At 34.7% G+C, this 20,444-nt stretch overlaps 1 protein-coding gene across 1 annotated transcript in view; it reads left to right on the top strand.

Moving 5' to 3' along the window:
- The window catches only part of GLDC (glycine decarboxylase), a 104,025-nt gene that overhangs the window by 28,961 nt on the left and 54,620 nt on the right, over positions 1-20,444 (top strand). Inside the window, exons 4-10 of the mRNA XM_003762139.4 lie at positions 4,329-4,493; positions 7,504-7,581; positions 8,521-8,668; positions 11,799-11,995; positions 13,690-13,786; positions 15,205-15,310; positions 19,884-20,023. Of these exons, the coding sequence (XP_003762187.1) occupies positions 4,329-4,493; positions 7,504-7,581; positions 8,521-8,668; positions 11,799-11,995; positions 13,690-13,786; positions 15,205-15,310; positions 19,884-20,023 (931 nt within the window). The remainder of the gene's footprint in view (positions 1-4,328; positions 4,494-7,503; positions 7,582-8,520; positions 8,669-11,798; positions 11,996-13,689; positions 13,787-15,204; positions 15,311-19,883; positions 20,024-20,444) is intronic.

Consider the following 20,444-nt stretch of genomic DNA (forward strand, 5'->3'; position numbering starts at 1 on the left):
CCCACCCCCTCCCCTAAATGGCAGGATGACCAGTAGATGTTAAATATATTAAAATATAACTTAGATACACAATAAGTATACATGACCAAAACATTATTTTGCTGTACAAAAAGAATCAGACTCTGAATTATTGTACAATTAGCTTGTGAAGGAAATCAAAGATGCAGGTGTGCATAAATATAGGGACTGGGAATTCAATGTAATGGTTTTTAGTCATCTCCCAGAGTTCTTTTTCTGGGTATAGTTAGTTCAGTTCATTACTGCTCCATTAGAAATGATTTGGTTGATCTTGTTGCTGAGGATGGCCTGATCCATCAGGACTAGTCATCATCTAGTATTATTGTTGAAGTATATAATGATCTCCTGGTCCTGCTCATTTCACTCAGCATCAGTTCCTGTAAGTCTCTCCAGGCCTTTCTGAAATCATCCTGTTGGTCATTTCTTACAGAACAGTAATATTCCATAATTTTCATATACCACAATTTATTCAGCCATTCTCCAACTGATGGACATCCATTCAGATGAAAAAATATTTCTAAAACAAAATCAATTTGGTGAAAAGAATGACATTGTTTTATACATTTTTAAAGTCTTTTTAATATTTAGCTTAATAGAAGGCAGCTAGAGTCTCATAATTGCTTCTGTGTTCAATCTGTTGATTTTGTTTTGGTTGAACTGTATGAAGAAAATTCAGCTTCAGATATGTAACTGAAAAAGAGAAAGTATTTAAAAAGGCAAATGATCTATTAGTATTATTTATGAAAATGTTTTGCTTTCATAAATCCCCTGAAAAGATTAGGTTTTAATGAACCACATACTGAAAACTGCTAATCTCAGTGTTTTAAAGTGCTTTACAAAAAGATATTTTGGGAATGACACATAGTATTTAGTGGAAGAATATTGGATTTAGATTCTGAGGTCTGGGATATTTACCTGGCACCTGTTATATAAGTTGTAATAACATCAGTTCCTAATCTTAGAAAAATGCTACTTGCACCCCTATATCTCCCATGACTTTTTAAAGGGTTTCGTAGATGTAATATGGCAAGTAATAATGTGAGCTCTTTTAGCTAACTAGCTAGCTAACTAGCAGCACCTTGTCCTCTGTCTTTTATTTTTGTTGAATTTATAGTGAAGGTGCATTTGGAAATAGCTTGAACTACATACTTTAATTAAGTAGAAGGTTTCTCATTGTTAGGGAATCATTCTTGGTCACACAGAAATAAAGAAATGTCCCTCTTCCTTTGAGGAACATTTAGATTTTAGAGATTCTTACAAAAATGTAAAACACTAATGGGAAGGTTCAAAAATACAAGATGTGAAGGAGAAAGAATCATTATTCTTTGTAAGAGTCAAGAATGGGCAAGGTTTATAAAGTCTTTTCATTTTCCCCTTCTCATTATGACCCAAGTGTAGATAGCTATATTGCTTCTTTCCATCTTTAATGTACCCAGCTTCAGAAGCAACCCTTTTTCTCCCAAGAAATTTTTACATGACCCTGAGGGTATTAGATATATAAAATAGGTATACAAATCAAACATTTACTGATAATAAAACATAATTTTACAACCCCCCTATTCAGTTACAAGTTTAAGAAGCTCTGAGAGAGAAAACAGTGCTAGTGTCCAGTGGAGAGGGGAGGGACAAAATTGAGATAATCTATTATTCTGATCTTCAAGGAGTTAGTCTTCTAAGGGGGATATAGGCAGGAAGGAAATAAACATTTATTAAGTATCTGAGACCAGTTTTGGACTTAGAAAGATTAATTTTCTTGACTCCAAACCCAAAACTCTATCCATTTAACTGCTCAGGACTTTGGTAGGTCTAATTTTAACTTTTCCCTTTTTTCTTCATCCCCTGAAAGTTAAGTAGAGAATCTTAGAACAAACAGACCAAATTTTAAGAGAATTAACATTTAGAGAGTTTGACTGATGAATCCTTAAGGAGAAATACCCCCCATTAAGGAGAAACACCCCCCACCCTTCCCCAGTGCCTACTATATAACAAAACTGTTTATATTCCTCTTCTCTTTGAGCCTTGAAAATATCCATTAAGTATATGTAGGTCTAGATATGAATTTTTGGATAGAAAAAGAAATGAAATTCAAGCTGTCTAGCCATTGTTGCTCTCCCTGTCCTTCCTCCACCTTATTCCCAGTGTTTTGCTTCTTCCCACTTTGTGAGAAGTTTCCTGGTTGTATAAGAGCAGGACCCGGGTCAGCTTGAGTTGCAGAAGCTGTGCTCCTGCATGGGTCCTGGGGTGAATTCTCCCCTCTGCTCGCCTGCACTGTGTCTTGCTGGCCTGATTCATTCCAGTTCACCAAGTTCTTGGAATTTGGCAACTGGCGTTGCCGTTGCTGAAACACCAGATTGTGCAGGATGTCAGTTGAGGCGTAGAGTTACTCGACAGTTCCTGCCCTTCCCCCACTTAAAAAAAAACTCTTGTCCAGTTAAAATGACTGAGAATTAATTCAAATTTTTAAACTTTGTACCTCTTATTAACCAAACTTCCACTCTTATATCACTGTCTCTATATCACCACAAGTCAACTTTGGGCTTCATTATATAACAAAACAACTTTGGGCTTCCTTTACTAGACTTCTAAAATAAAAATTAAGGGGAGGGAACTGAGGGCATAGAGGGAGAACAAATTCATGGTACTTACATAGTTTGTTTAATACATTCCATTGGACGAAGGAAAGGAGGAAGCTTTGTTCCTAAAAAATCTCTCTTGGTTCGGGATATTATAATTGTACAGAATTAGACTTTGAGGACATCCTGTGTAGAACACAAATAGTTTCCATAGTTGAACAAATTTGAATAAGTGGGAGTGAGTGATAGGTGTAGCATGTGAATTAAGAATATTTTAATTTGAGGTTAATAACAAATTGTTGTAGATAATATATCACAAATTATATTATAACAAACCATAATAGTATCATGTCATAATTATCTCATTTGATACCCACAACTCTTTGAAAAAATAACAGAAACGGTCCCTATAGATGAACAAATTTGAGTAAGTGGTAGTGGGTGATAAGTGTAGCAAGTGAATTGAGAATATATTAATTTGAGGTTAATACATATCAATGAATTATTATGATGTTATAATAACAAATGATTATACATAATATGTCATAAATTACATTATAATAAACCATAACAGTATCATGTCATATTATCTCATTTGACACCCACAACCATCTTTCCAAAAAGAATTAGAAATCTTCTCATAGCCATTTTACATATTAAGAGACTGAAGACCAGAAGTAAAATGATTTCCTTATGACCATGGATTTAATAAGAGTCAGATTCCAGATTTAAACTCAGGTCTCACTCTAAATTCAGGGCTATGAGTTCTAGTTCAGCCCCATTTTGTGAATAGTAAGAAATGCTCTTTCGGTCTCCTGACTCCATTCTTTCCGTGACACTTAAAGAAGAAAGAACTACAAGAGTTAGTTACAAGGATGACCCCAGCTTCAGTTGAGCTCAGATCAGATTCTCCCCAGGTACTCCAACCATTGTACTAGCTACTCTGAATTATCTTATATTCATTTTGCCTATACTCAGAAATGCATGGACATGTCTTACCTGATAGAATGAAAACTCCTTGAGATCAAGAACTATTCCCATCTTTCATCTTTAGCTCATCTTGGCTCATCTTGGACACTTGGCTCAGTGTCCAGCACACAGCAATCTCTTAATTTTGTGGCTTAATTAATCTACTTCATCTTTAGTCAAGTTAAATGTCAAGTTTATGACTAAGTCGATCACTAATGGAATTTTGGGCTACAGAAACCCATAAATTAAAAACAAACCACTCTCCACAATTCTTAGTTCTTCATGGGTCCTTCTCTGCTTCTATAAAATAAGTCATTTAATTTTATAGACATACATAATTATTTGGACTAAAAGGCAGGATGATAGCTGGAAAGAACAATGGTCTATGAGATCTGGACTTATTTGTAGTTATGCAGTCATGTCTGACTTTTAGTGACTCCATTTGAGGTTTTCTTGGTAAAGATACTGGAGTGGTTTGCTATTTCTTTCTCTAGCTCATTTGATAGATGAGGAAACTGAGGTAAAAAGGATTAAGTGTTTTGCCCAAGGTCACATAACTATAGTCTAAGGCCATATTTGAATTCAGGAAGATGAGTTTTCCTAACTTTAGGCTTGGCACTGCATCCATTGCATCACCTGGATTCATTAGGTATTTTGTAAATATTATTTGAATTGTTGCATTATTATCTCTGAATAATGATTGTGGGAAAGTGATTTCTTTGGAAAGCCAAACTGACATTGTGAGCGTATATTTTGTTTTCTTTACAGGGTTACCCAGTATACACCTTACCAACCTGAGGTGTCCCAGGGAAGACTGGAGAGTTTGCTCAATTTCCAGACAATGGTATGTGATATCACTGGAATGGACGTAGCCAATGCTTCCTTGCTAGATGAGGGGACTGCTGCAGCAGAGGCTATGCAGTTATGTCACAGGTAAGACCATTAAAACCTCAGATCCTTGAAGGGATACCTCCTGGTATATATATAATATACCATATATATATATATATATATATATAAAATCATATATATGATTAAATATTGCACTGGGTTTTATTATTATTATTATAGCTTTTGATTGACAGAACATGCATAGGTAATTTGTCAACACTGACCCTTGCAAAAACTTCTGTTCCAACTTTTCCCTTCCTTCCCTCCACCCCTTCCCCTAGTTGGCAGGCAGTCTCATACATGTTAAACATGTTAAAGTATATCTTAAATACAATATATGTATACATATTTATACAGTTCTCTTGTTGCACAAGAAAAATCGGATTCAGAAAGAAGGTAAAAATAACCTGGAAAGAAAAACAAAATTATTGCATTGGTTTTTAAAAAAATTCTTAACCTAATAAAACATTGGATGAGTATACATATCCATGGTAGAACAGAAAAAGAGGTTTGGATGTGAAATGGCAAATCTCTATCTATATTGATAGCTTGTTTTTTAGGTGCATAATAAATTCAACTTTCAAAGCTCTCTTGTTAGTCTGTGATTCCTTCTTATTTTTTTTCTATACTGCACTATTAAAAATATTTCAATCACTTTTTTCTTTTTCTTTTTTTCACATTGGATTGAGGATTTGGTTTTTTTTTGGCACCCTTACTCCTATCTTCCCTCTCACTCCCAATTCTCCTTACCCCTTTGAAAAAACTAAAAAAAAAACCTTTGTAATAAATATGCATAGTCAAGCAAAACAAATTCCCAAGTTCACCCATTCTATTTCTTTTATTCTCCATCATCTTTCACTTTTCTGTTATTCTTCATCATCTTTCACAATTCACACTCACACATCTATACACCCACAAATTTCTTTCTAAGACAGACCAGAGTTTAAATCCTGTTTCAGAAACTTACTAGCTATGCGACCATCCTTCTCCCACATTGTTTTCTTATCTATAAAACAGAGATAATAACACTTACACACACACACACACACACACACACATACACGTGCATTTTTCTTTCTATCTATAGGTAGTTTTTCAATCACAACTTCAATCACCCAATTGAGGTGTTATTATATATGATATACATGTATAATTTTTACACACACATGTATACACATGTGTGTATATATTATATTAATACATACATGTATAGTGCTTTACCGACCTTAAATGCTAAGGCAAATATTATTATTCAGTCCCTTTCTGCCTATTGATTTCTTCCTCATTGTTTACTAGCAAGCTGAGATCCAACCTCCAGATTAAACACACATTCCTCCTATCCCCTCATACTCACACCTCTTTTCTGGACCTTAACATTTCTCATGTTTTTTTTTTACATCTCTTTGTTGTTTCATTCTTTGTATTTGTATTCTTAGCATCTAATACTGTATATGGACCATAGTAGTGCTTAATAAATACTTCCTGATTGGCTTAAACTATTTAATATTCCCTTCTTCATTTCTCCCTCTCATTTTATAACATGCAACACTTCTCTCCAAGGTTATCATCAATTTAAAATTGCTAATGATAGCCATAGAAAACACATACAGAAAAACAAGAAAAATAAAGCATGAAGAAATACCCCTTAATATTCATTATCTCTTTCTGGAGGTGGATAGCATTTTTCATTACAGTACCTTTGGAGTTGTTTTGGATCATTGTCTTGATCAGTGATCAAGTCTTTCACGGTTGATCAGTATACTGTTTTGCTATTACTGTATACAATATTCTTGTTCTGCTCCATTTACTTGCTTCAGTTCATATAACTCTTTCCAGGGTTCTCTGAAACTATCCTTCTTGTTGATTCTTTTTCTTTTTTTTTCCTTTTTTTGCGGAGGCAATTGGATTTAAGTGACTTGCCCAGGGTCACACTGCCAGAAAGTTTTTAAGTGTCTGAGGGCAGATTTGAACTCGGGTCTGTCTGACGTGAGGGCTGGTGCTCTATCCACTATACCAACTAATTGCCTCAACTCCTTATTGATTCGTATAACACAATATTATTGCATCATAATTATATACACAACTTGTTGAGACATTCCCCAACTGATGGGCATTCCTTCCTCTTTCTTTTTATCTTGCAGCTCTCCAACTCTACCATTCATTCTCTGCCCCACCAAACATTTCTTCTAGAGTTTTTTTTTCAGTTTTTTATTTAATTCTCAACTTTTCCTTTTTTTCCTTTAACTTTGGTTTACCCCTTTTCCAAATAATTATTTGGATACTTCTTTCACTTACAAAATTAGATTCAGAGACTCATGAAATTTAAGGAAGATCTCCAACAGTTGTTATTGCTATTTGACCTTAGGCAAGATCCTCTATATTTCTAGGTCTCAGTTTCCTCATTTGTAAAGTAAGAAATATGAACTAAATGATGTCTAAGGATTCTTCTGGCTTCAAATTCCTTAATCCAATAACCTTGGGATTCTGAGTGAAAGACTTCTGCTCCTTGAACCTCACTTTCCTCATTCTTCAATTATAGAATTGGATTAGACCGGTGGTTTATATAATTTATATAATAAATTATGCAATTTAAATGTTAAAAACATTATTCTAAGGAGACTTTACCAGACTAAGTTCATGAAGCACTAAGAACATAGTGAATAGAGTCCAGGGGCTCAGGCCTACTAAGGTAAGTTCAAATCTGTTTTTAGATGCTTTCTTGCGATGGGATCCTGGATTAACCCCTACTTGCCTTAATTCCCTTATGTCTAAAATGGATATAATAATAGCATATTCTTCTTAAGGGTGTTATGAGGATAAGATGAGATATTTTTAAAATGATTTACAAATCTTAAAGTACTACATAGACACTAACTATTATTATTAAAGAGGTCTCTGATACAAAAAATGTTAAGACTAGATGATTTCTCGGGTATTTTTTAGCTCCAATGATCCTATAAAATGATCTTGCTTTGTGTTTTTACAAGAAAATGACCCTATAATTCTTTATGTGTTTTTATATGACTTTTTTTCTTTTTCTATTTTTTAACAGACACAGCAAAAATAGGAAATTTTATGTGGACCCCCGGTGCCATCCACAGACAATAGCTGTTGTGAAGACTCGAGCCAAGTAACTCTTTTTCATTTGTATTTTGAAATTTAAGAATGATTTTTGCCTGTATTGTTTCTCTTGACCTATCTTTCAGATTGGCTTGCCTTGGGTTCCACAGATTGGACATTGAGCCCTAAGCTAGGGTAGCAGTAATTGTATTCTTTTCACCAATACTTTCTTTTTTATCTTGTTTTACATAAAGGGAAACTACCAAACAGTTTTACCAAACAGCTTTCTTTTTTTTATTATTAACTTTTTATTGACAGAACATATGCATGGGTAACACTGCTGGATCAAAGGAAAAGAAGAATCCTTTCTGATACAAGCTATTGCAAGTGCCCAGAGCCTGCACTGTAGGCAATCTGAACCCTGGACCCCAAATCTCATTTTATATATTTTGTCTATGGGAGCAGACATTTGTTAACTTATTTTACTCTAATTTGTTTTGGTGGCTTATAGTTTGGCTCTTAGGGGTTTTCTCATGTGGAGTGATTTGGGGGAAATCTTTCCAAATCTCCTCAATGTTTTTATTTATACCCCAGATTTTATCACTAAAATTTCATTCTTTACTCTAAGACTTTCATCTTTGTTACTATAAAGATTCCTGTTAGGGAGTAAAACTTAAAATTCTTTACATCTTCTGAGTTATTAGCTGCAGATCTATTTCTAAGGGCAGGTTTTGGTAGAAATGAGAGAAAGAGATCATTAATGTACTGAACAGCTGAGGGAAGATAGGTGGTTATAAACTGAAGGGGACAGAATAACAAAGGGGTCCCTTGGGACACAGAGCACAGACTTCTTCTGCTTTACATTATCACTCAAAGCTTAGGCCCAACTTAGGCAACACTGGGCTTATTTAGAACAAATTTATTTTTTCAATGTCATTTTCCCTTTCTAAATATAAGGTGTAAATATTCCAACACTGTGTAATCTGATAACTATTTCTTTTCTTCACAGTTACATTGGGGTCCTCATTGAGTTGAAACTGCCTCATGAAATGGACTTTAGTACTAAAGATGTCAGTGGAGTACTGTTTCAATATCCAGATACAGAGGGGAAGGTGGAAGATTTCGTGGAGCTTGTGGATAGAGCCCACCAGCATGGGGTAGGACCACAGCTTACTTTTGTGTATTTCATCTTTGATCTATCCTTTGGCTCCTAAATTCCTTCTCTATAAAAGAAAAAAGTGCACTGATGGCTTTTCAGCAACAGCAACTTTTTAAGACCTCTCCTAAGTCAGAAAGGGAGTAGCATCCACACCGATGAGGTCATTTGATGAGATTTCTGTGATAAAAGACACTTAAGGTGTGTGGTAGTGTTGGATTAGCAGTTATGAAGAACTGAATTCAAATGTTCACTGTTTGATTTAACTATTAACCCCCACCTATGGAAGAGGGGGCAATAACACTGACTTCATAAAGAAATGAAGATTAAATGAGATCATATATGTAAAGTGCTTTTCAAACCATAAACTCTTCTACAAATGTTAGCTGTTATTATCAGGGATAGGGATTAGTCCTTCAATGAAATCAAAAGGGGATGACATCCTGGGATGAGGAAGGGCTTTAATGCTTTACAGGCTTTATTTCCTTTATATTCCTTTATGTTTAAAAGTAATTTATTTCAATGCATTATGCACCTGTCATGTGTAAGACAGCAAAATAGTTATTGAGGATAGAAACTATCAAATCTTGTTGATTACCTTCTCTGTAACTTATAGTCTTAGAGATCTGATAGAATACTGAAGTTGTGACTTGCTCAGTCTCTCAGAGTATGAGACTTGAACACATCTTCCTTGTTACAAGTCTAACTCTAATCATGATATCATCCATTGTCATCATTAACCAATCAATAAGAAACCATCATTGAATGCTTACATTCTAATGGCAGAGGTAACATGCAAACAAATACAATGGAACCTTGGCACTGGTCTGCTTTGCAATTGGTTGAATTTGGTATTCCATGCATTTCAATGAGAAAAATGTTTCAGCACTTGGTGGTTGGTCAGTGCTCATAGGACTTGGTTGTTCTCTTGATTGAGAAGTGAGGATGTGAGGTTGTCCAGGTGTTCTGCTTAGTCACATGCAATTGCCCTCAGTCATGGCCAGCTTCTCCCCAGTGAAAGGTAGCAGTGTGCAGGACTGTCAGATTGGATCCTGGTGGCAGAGGGCATGAGACTATAGCTTCCACCTCCACATCCAGCCCCAGTCTCCTCCAAGGAAGCTTGGGTGGAGTTTGGGAAGGGGAGAAGGGTGAGAGTATAAAGGTCCTAGCACCTTCAGAAAGTGAATTGGGTCAAGAAGGGAGGAGTTGAGCTGGGAAAAAATTGTTCAGTATTTGTTTTCACTACTTGTGCCTTCTGGAACCAATTAATAACAAGTTATAAGATACCACTGTATGTGCAAAGCAAGCTATATATAGGACAAATATGAAATAATTAAAAGAAGGAAAACACTATAATTAAGAGGGATTAGAGAAGGCTTCCTGTATAAGGTGGGATTTTAGTTGAGACTTTTAATTCAGAGAAGTCAGTTGGTGGAGATGAGGAAGGAGAACGTTCCAGACATGGGGAACAACCAGAGAAAATGCCTGAAGCCAAGAGATGGAGTGAATTCATGAAAAGCTAGGAAACCAGTATCACTAGATTGTTGAGGAATAACTGGAGAGTAGGAGGAGACTAGGTTATGAAGGGCTTTGAATGTCAAACAGAGCATTTTGTATTTGTTCCTGGAACAAATTAGAATGTTACAACTCTACCCTTAAGTCCCACAACTATGGTTCAAAAACATAACATAATCTACATGAATAAGTGTTAAAAAAAGATATTAAGAAAACATAAGGTGTTATTACATCATTTATTTATTCAATAAACATTCATTAATGAGCATGACATTATACATATATTTGTTCTCTGGTTAACTTTTTTATTATTATTATAGCTTTTTATTTACAAGTTATATGCATGGGTAATTTTTCAGCATTGGCAATTTCAAAACCTTTTGTTCCAATTTTTCTCCTCCTTCCCTCCCACTCCCTCCCCCAGATGGCAGGTTGATCAATACATATTAAATATGTTAAAGTATAAGTTAAATACAATATATGTATACATGTCCATACAGTTATTTTGCTGTACAAAAAGAATCAAACTTTGAAATAGTGTACAATTAACCTGTGAATGAAATAAAAAATGCAGGTAGACAAAAATAGAGGGATTGGGAATTCTAATGACATTATATTTTTTAAAAAATATTTATTGATAATTTTTAAAAAGAAAAAGAAAAGAAAAAGAAAAGAAAAGAAAAAAGGAAGGAAACAGACTAATATTTGATTTCTTTTCATATTTCTTCTTTTGAACCAAACTTGTTCTTTATAATTTCAAAATTTTCTCCAATAGTTTTGTGGTTGTTAAAACATGAACTATATATGTGTGCATACACACACATGTATATATGTACATACACATGTGAACATGTAAATATACATGTAAATATGTATGTGCACATATGCTTATTTAAATATAATGAAATATTTCTTGTCCTTAATTCTGAGCAAAATAAGCATTTTGATTTCTTCCATTCAGAAAATAAGGTATTATAACTAAATCTTTGGCATCATCTGAAATAATGTCTGATTTTGATTAAGGTTCACATTTATATGAAGGACTATAAATCATATATCTTCCTAATACAATTGAATTGAATTGAATTGAATTGCTTGTCATATATAATGAATTACACAGAAAACTGATCTTTATTATTCCCCCTCCAAAGAAATCAAATATAAAACCTTCAAATCAAATAGTTATCATATGTGATATTATCCATCAATGAATCAGCTGATAAAACAAATAAAAGACTTGTTTCAGTCTTTCCACTGGTGGTAAGAAGTAGAAAAAAAGAAAGAAAACCCAAATTTCATAAATATTTATTAAGTTCCTACTAAAAGCATTATTAAGTACTGAGGGAAACCACAGAATCATATCTCCAGTATTAAGCTCTAGACCTATTATTATTAAGTTTAATTATTAAGTTTATTATTAAGAAGTTTATTATTATTAAATAGTAATAAGCTAGAGGTAGGATCCAAACTCAGGCCCCATGACCTCAACATTATATCATGATGCTTTCTATCTTATATTAAAGAAAATATTTTATTTTTATTTTATACAAAAAGAATCAAATAAATGCTAAATAAAGACCTGTTGGTTGATTCCATCCTTTCTTATCTCATTTTAGGCTCTGGCTTGCTGCGCTACTGATCTGTTAGCTCTTTGTGTCCTGAGACCACCGGGAGAATTTGGAGTTGACATTGCCTTGGGGAGTTCACAAAGGTTTGGGGTGCCGTTGTTCTATGGGGGACCACATGCTGCCTTTTTTGCTGTTCGGGAAAACTTGGTGAGAATGATGCCTGGAAGAATGGTGGGCGTGACAAGGTAAAGCTTGGATTTTTCCTCATTTTTTCCCCTAAATATCAAGACCAGAATCCACTCTGTACATTTGCTGTGTTTTTCTCCTCTTTATTTATGCTGTGTATATGAATGAAGGAAGTATCTAAGAAAGAGGTAGAGGAAAGAATAGCCTTTCAGTCTAGGAGACATCATTTTACTTTCTTTTCTCTTTGAGCATATTCATGGCTGCCGTAAAAGAATGGGACTGCTCAACCATGGAATCTTTTGGGGGACACTAGCTTTCAGTTTCCAGCATGGAACAGCAATAAGTATTTTCATGGTATCTCCTTTAGACAGTCCTAATCCATTTCTCACTTGCTCTCAATTTATTGGTGGAACTGGTTCAAGGAAAAGGGTTGGAATATTGGTTATATCTGCCCATGTGATTTCCCTCCCAGGATAAGAACATCATTTCCCTGAGAAACAGACAAATTCTATTCATTATGAACTTTCATTCATTTCTTAGTCCAGTACTATGCTAAGCTTGCATTGGATTTTATCAAGACAATTTCCAACAGGCATAAGTAAATCAACGGTTTCTCCTAGAATGCTTTATTATGGATTCTAGAATAGATACAGATAAGAATACACTTGTGTAAACCAACTAGAATTTATTAGCATTATATTTAAGTGACAATCATTCTGAAAAAAAAATGCAACTGAAATGTTATCTCCTGTGGGAAGCCTCCCTTGAAAATAGCTGTTCTTTGTACCCCGTCCCCCGCAAGAAATTACCCCTTTCCTTAAACCTCATATTTTGTACCATCATATAACATGTATTACATTCATTTTTTTTAATCTCCTGTTCAGTTGGATTCATAAGGAAGTGGATCCTATTTTATCTAAACTTTGTCTCTCCTAGCACATAGCATTGTGTCTTGGACACAGTAGTTAATTAATTATTGAATGAACAAATGAAAGAATATTCATTTAGCTCAGGAAATTTCTGAACTTTGGAAATGGTTTCATACTTGTTTATCTCTTTTCCTTCATTATATTGATATATTCTACAACTATTTGAAGCCAAGTGCCTTTAGAAATTTTCCCATCATTAGTTTATGAACTTGAACCACAGGATGTCTTAAAGGCATCTGGAAGACTTTGACCTTCACATAGCTCTTTGTGTGTTTACTTGAGGATTTCTAATTGTTCAAGTATCAAGCTGTGTCATTCCTGAAACCCCATGATAGTTACTGGAAAAAATTGGTTTTGTCTGCTAGACCATGTGTTAGCAGCTGAGCAAATAATACCTGTGAGCAAATAACCTACTTAGTTCACATTGTGAAATTTGGGAGATAATTTATTCTTAAAATATATTTCTTTTTTTTTTTTAACTAAGGAGGGGGGAATTCCTCATTAATTTTTTCATTAATATAGGATTAAATATTAGAATATTAGAAATAATTTCCTTTGAAGCTAGCGTAAGCTTTGAAGCTTACGAGTGGTTTAGCTTGGGCAAATACAGGGCTAAATCTCTAACCATTCCTCTTTCCTTGCTCAAGTTTTCTTGATGCAAAAGAAAACGCTTGGATTAAAGATAAAATGATCCAGATAGTGAGTTTTTCACATGGCACAGGGCAATCGTTAACTGCCTCTTTGTTTAGTGAGGAAAGCATCAGTGCAGATAACCTTAGCTGGTGCCGAGATTGACTAACGAAATACTTTGTTCTATGACCCAGAGATGCTACAGGAAAGGAAGTATTCCGTCTTGCTCTGCAAACTCGAGAGCAACACATCAGGAGAGATAAGGCTACAAGCAATATCTGTACAGCTCAGGTACAAAACAAATTGATGTATCAGCACAATTAAACATCCTGTAGCTATCCACTCTGCTGAATAAAATGAACACTATTTCATTTTTAACATTAAATGAAGGTTATTTTATTTTTTTAATTAAAAAATAAATTAGTATTTTCTGCTTTTCTACCACTGACATTTCCTGATAAATTTTAGTCCCTCTCAGACAGAAACCTATGTCTTACAACAAAGATTTAAAAAAGAAGAGGAAAAAACCCCAGTTTTAATAGATAATATTATTATAATGTGTAATGTAATGTAATATGATTATAATATTATAATGTATAATAATTACTATGTAGAAAAAGTCTGGTATGACCTGGGATATCTGATTTTAGTGAATCAGGCCCTGAGAGTTCTTATAGTTTGTTGTTCATTCATTCAGTCATGTATGAGTTTTCATGACCCTGTGGACCCACTCATTGTCCATAGGATTTTCTTGGCAAAAATATTGGAGTGGTTTGCCATTTCTTTCTCCATTGACAAATGGAAATTAAATAACTTACCCAGGATCACACTACTATTTTGTATCTAAGACTGGTTTTGAACTCAGGTCTATAATGACTCTGGGCCCAGTTCTCTATCCACTGAATCATCTAGCTGCTTCTTCATCTAGTTTAATTCCCATTATTTTGGAGACGATGAAATTGAGACCCAAAGGGGGAACAGAATGAAGACCAAAATATAAAAACCAGACCATGTATTTCTAGAGTGTCAATGTGTACAAAGTATTTTCCTTATCATGGCCTTGGAAACTTGGTGATAACCCATATGTTTTTGCCATTTTACTAATGAGAAGATATAGCAGCTTACCTAACATCAGTAGGTCAGTGGGTCAGAATTCAGATCTCCTGGACCCCACTGTTTTATACTGACTTCTTGTGCAGAAACACACTGTTCGAATTATTAATCATAAGATTTTGATTTTAGAATTAGAAGGGAGCCTAGAAGTCATTTATTCTAACGCTCTTAATTTACAGATCAAGAAACTGAGGCACGGGTGCCAAATAACTTGAGTCCACAGGTAGTATCAGATCCAGGATTTAAATTCAGTTTCTTCAGTTCCAGATGTAGCATTTTTTCTGCTGTTATAACACCTTTCTCATATATAATAAATATACACATACATGTCTATGTGTATGAATATAGAGGTATATATGTATATTTGTATGTACATATAAGTATCCATGGGGGAGAAAAGCTCTCTTCAGTTTATCTTCATGCTGAACTCAAATGACTACCACAGCAGTCTTAAATGGTTAAATCCAGGAATTTCAGATAGAATTCATAACATTAACTGGTTTTCAGATTTGACTTTCAATATCCAGTGATCATCATGCTAAATTCCTTTTAGCCAGATCTGGACTACAATTCCTGAAATGTACTTATCTTTTTAGGCCCTTTTGGCTAACATGGCTGCTATGTTTGCCATCTACCATGGCTCCAGTGGGCTTAAGCATATTGCCAGGAGGGTTCATAATGCTACCTTGATTCTAGCAGAAGGTGAGTAGTTTAAACTCTGTAAACCTCATGAATTGGGAAAAGATAATACAGATCAGTTTCTTCCCTTTGGAAAAATTTCTCTTATTTGATCACTAACCACAGTCACTAAACTTTGCTTTTTGCCATCACAGTAATGTCAAAATAATTCACATTTCCATACTGCTTTATAAGGTTGATGGAGTCAGTAACCTTGTGAGATAGGTCATCCAAGAGTTATTATATCTTTGTTACTTCCATTTTAGAGTTGAGAAAAATGACTCAGTTGGAGAGGTGATGTTCTTTGTACATAGCTGTGCAGGTAGTAAATATTAAAACTGGGATTCAATCTTACTTCTGATTCTAAATCTAAGGTTAATTAATTCCATTATATTATATCAGAGATGAGTTTTGAAAATATTCAGAAGCCTATACTTGTAAGGTACATAATACTATGGTCAGTGAGATTTGGGAAGTAATTTTTCTGGTTAATTTTTACTTTTAAGCTATCTAAAGGTACAATGAATGCTTAATATTAACTAATAATAATCTATAATCATTACCTTAGAATGGGGGGGGACTGTTTTTTGTTATTGGGATTTTTTTTTTTGTTGTAGTGGGAAATGGGTGGAGTTTGAACCTGTGATTTCATTGACTGAGGGATTTCTCGGTCTGGAAATTTTCTCCACAAAGGCAGATCAGCTGTTCTGCTGGAAATACTATTAAGAGTTGCCCGGAGTGTGTATTTAGGGTCACTTAGCCAATAGGGCTGAGATAGGACTTGAATCTGGGTCTTTTTGAGGCTAATTTCCTATCCATTTTATAGAAGTTACCTTTCTAGATTCATTTTTACAATTGTCAGAACTGGAATGGACCTTATGGATCATGTAGTGCAATCTTGTCCATTTCTATATGAGGAAAGAAAGCCCCAGAAAAGTCATTTGCCCAAGATCACACAGCTATCAAAGAACAGGGGTGGGACAAGAGTTTTCTGAATCCAAGTCCAACAGTCTTTCTTTTTCAGCATCCTATCTTTATATTCATAAAATCTAAAGTCAACTTTTTTTTTAAGCTATAAGTTATAGGCACACTATCAATCCAATGGGCGTAGTCAATTAAAAGTCCTTTGTAGTATAACCATTTGTGTTTCTCACTTCCATAAAATTTCCATGTAATAATGACATTCATATATCATTTATTTTGTTGTGGCAATCAAGGTTATGTAACACACATGTCACACTGCTGGTAAGGTTTGAATTCAGGTCCTTCTGACTCTAGGGCCAGTCTTTTGCACTACCTAACTGTCCCTATGTATCATTTTATAATTTAATAAAGTACAATCTTCCAAGATTCTAACCAGGGTTGTTGTTGGATAACAAGACTAGATAATCAGCAAAACAAATCAAGCCCTGATTCACAGCATTTGTCTATTTCTAAGGTGTAAATACTCACATGGAAAATGTCATGGTCTACTTTCTCAAGCAGGTACGAGCTGATTCCAGAACACTATAGGGTGTAGGAAAAGATACTGGCTCAACTAAATGAATTGAACCATATACGGGCCATTCTAGCTTGATTTTAAATTTTAAACTGGAAAATTACCATTTATGTATACAGATAATGCTGCTTCAATGATAAGCTTTTACTCTGCAAATTTCTTACACCATTTAGCATTTTAGTTAATTAAGAAACTTTGGAAAACTCCTATATTAGGAAATAATATTTGGATTATATGATGTAGAACTATATATGTAAATTAACCTTAAAGCAGAATTTCAACAAAGGAAGCTAGATCTGGTTAGGATCTTTGATATGCAAATTAATTATGTTATTCAATGCATCATTAAAAAGGAATTCAATGTGAAAAGTTACAAAATATTATTAAAACTACAGTGGAATTATCAGGAATTGTCTCTAGTTGTCTCAAGTTGTTGGGGACATCACAATGATAAAAATGTCACCACCACAAGAATAAGAAGGGAAAAATGGCTTGGATCAACTAACAAATGCCTGAGAGCCCCCAGAAAGGAGTAAAGGGCATCAAACCCATCTGGATTGGTTTGAGTGATCACTAATGAGAGAACAAAATTAAACAATGAAATATACTTACAATGACCTGGGAAGACTATAAAACTTTAGAAAGTAATAGCAACACTCAGCCCAGCAGTTAGACTTAGATAATCACCATTTTTTTGTGAGTTGCTTAGCCATATGCATAATTTCAAGTTGCTTTCCAGAATGATTGGACCAATTTGCAGTTTTACCTGCAATGTATTTGTGTGTCTTATCTTTCTAAAAGCTGCTATTATGGGTAGCTATAGTGACACTAGCACTTCCTACAGTTTCTACCAGTTGTTCTTCCAGGGCCATCTCCAGTTGTCCTGAATCCAGATGGCTCTGGAGGGAGAAACTGAGGCAGGTGACTTTGCACAGCCCTCCCTCAATTGAAATCCAATTCACTTGCAAGTCATGGTCACCCCTGGTATTGTGGTATTCTTTGACAATGAAAGACAAACGATAGAACTACAACGGATTTTTGAGAACATCTCCAATCCCTTCATTTAAGTCTGAGAAAAGGTCTAGAGAAGTTAAATGATTTTGATAGAGATGACAAGGGTAGTAAGTAGCATATCTAAGATTCAAACTCAAGTTTTTTAGCAATATTTTTTTTATCATAACCATGTTCCATATTTAATGAAAAGAAAACAAGACACTGTGTAAAGATGAACATCAAATAGTCTTCAAGAAGTTTACATTATACCAGGATACAATAAGCACCTAGACAAGGTGAGGTCATTAACAATTGAGTCAGGTCAGCTCAACCGACAAGGAAAGGTGTCCTACCAGTGAAATAAGCTTTGGAGAAAGCAAAGGATTCTTCAAGAAACAGGCAAGATCAGTTTAGACATGAGCATCTGTATACAGTGAGGGGGTGGGGGATGAAATATCCATAATAATTCACATTTATATATTGTTTTAGACATTATAAGGTACTTTTCTTGAAACAATCCCATGATGGTAGAATTCTTTTAAAAAATGCTCATTTTACAAATGCTAAAACATTTTCAACAGGACATGTAACTTGCCTCAAACCACACAATATCAGAACTGTCTTGAGCTCTAGCACTCTTTCTATTATTCTGCTAATTTTAAGTAATTAATTATAATAAATTTTAAAATATTATGTAAAAATTGTAAATGCACTAAATAACCTTTCTATTATACAGGTATGAGACGGGTTCTACCTAATACCTTCCTTTTAGAATAACCACGATGTATCAGATTTTTCCTGTATACACAGTTGTTATCATTCTTTTTAAAAATATTATTTTTAATATTCTTTTAAAATGTTGAGTTCTAAATTCTCTCTCTCGTCCATTTATCTCTCTCTCACCCACTGAGAAGGCAAGCAATATGTTTGTTGTCAATTATATATGAGAAATCACGCAAAACCTATTTCCATATTAAATTCTCTTTTAAGGAAATGATTTGACTCACATTCTGTTCTAATCCATGTAATAACAACTTCACAGTTCTACAGGTTCTATGGGTTTGGGGGGGGTGGGAAACCCACAAAACTGAGCTTAAAAATATGTCTTTCTTCCTCGACCGAGGTCCTCCTTTTTTCATTATGGCTTGAAAGTGATCTTGGTTTCTCAAAGGTTATGCCAGATATGCACAAGGTTTGGCTGGTTCTATTAAACTTTGAATATGGACCAAGTGACAAATGAAGGGACTGTGCTTTAAGTAACAGGATAGTGAAATTTTTAAAAGTTCATTATTGGAAGGTTTTGAATTCTTTTTAGCTGTAACAATTTGAGTGGGCAGATAAGCAACAAACATTTATTGAGCAGTTTTGATGTCACTGCACTAAGACCTGGGGATACAAATGTAAGTGAAGATGGCTGCTCTCAAGGAGCTTTCATATTCATGACGGAAGTTAACACAGAAAAAGAAGCTGAAGGAGATAGTGGTGAAGGGAAGAGTCAGAAGCATAGCTGGGAGGAGAATGAAACCTGTCCAGAATTTGGTAGTGGAGAGGTTTTCAAGGTGACTTCAGGGCTGGTGCTCTATCCACTGCACCACCTAGCTGCCCTGCTGTTATATCTAGAGGGAGCTGGGAGGTGCAGCAGTGAGTGAGACCTGAGTTTAAATTTGATCTTAGATACTAATTAGCTTTGCAACCTTCAGTGAGTCACAACTTCTGTTTGCCTCAGTTCCTTCAACTGTAAAATGGGGATAATAATAGTACCTACTTCAAAGGATTGTCGTGAGGATCAGATAAGATAATATTTGTAAAGTGTAGAACAAAGCACATAATAGGGACTTAATGAATCAACCCTGCTTTCCTTTTTTCATTATATAGCATAGACTTAGAAAGGAAAAGAGGAAACAGTTTCATGGTGACAATGGACAAATGACATAATGATTGTAAAGTACTTAACCCATAGTAGCCATTGCATAAATGTTAATTTATTATGTAGAACATCTGATATCCACAGAGGAGTTTTTTACTTTACTTTACTTTTTACTTTACTTTTTACTTTTTTAGTTTTTTACTAGCTATTCTATTTTGTTTTGTTTTGATATTATTTAGGTCTTAAGCGAGCTGGCCATAAGTTACAACATGACTTGTTCTTTGATACCTTGAAGATCCAATGTGGCTGCTCCCTAAATGAGGTTTTGGATAGAGCAGCTCAGAGGCAGATCAACTTTCGACTTTTCAGAGATGGCACAGTAAGTGGAATTAAATTTGTTTGGCTTTTTATAACCTCTTTATCACATATTTTGGAAACATGTTCTTTCCCCCACTGAGGTTGGCATGTCTTAATTTTGTCATAAGTTAAGTACCTCTTCTGTTTATTGAAGAGTTTTGTGTTTTCAGAGCCATATGTCTTCCACATGACACTTGATTTTTGCTACAGTCTGTCTTGCATCTTAGGTTTTTATGTTGTCCTTTATGGGAATCTCTGGATGTCTGTCACTTTCCTGAGTTTATAGGATAGAGGATTTTCAAATGAGGAAATTCTTCCACTCATGCAGGTTGGCCTTTGTAATTTATAGTCTTAGATGGTTGCCTAGGATACTGGAATGTTAAATGACTTGTTCAGGATTATACAGCCAGTAGGTATCAGAGGTAGCTCTCAAAGTCAGTCTT

Source organism: Sarcophilus harrisii, chromosome 1 (assembly GCF_902635505.1).
Source record: "Sarcophilus harrisii chromosome 1, mSarHar1.11, whole genome shotgun sequence".
In the NCBI taxonomy this organism is placed as follows: Eukaryota; Metazoa; Chordata; class Mammalia; order Dasyuromorphia; family Dasyuridae; genus Sarcophilus; species Sarcophilus harrisii.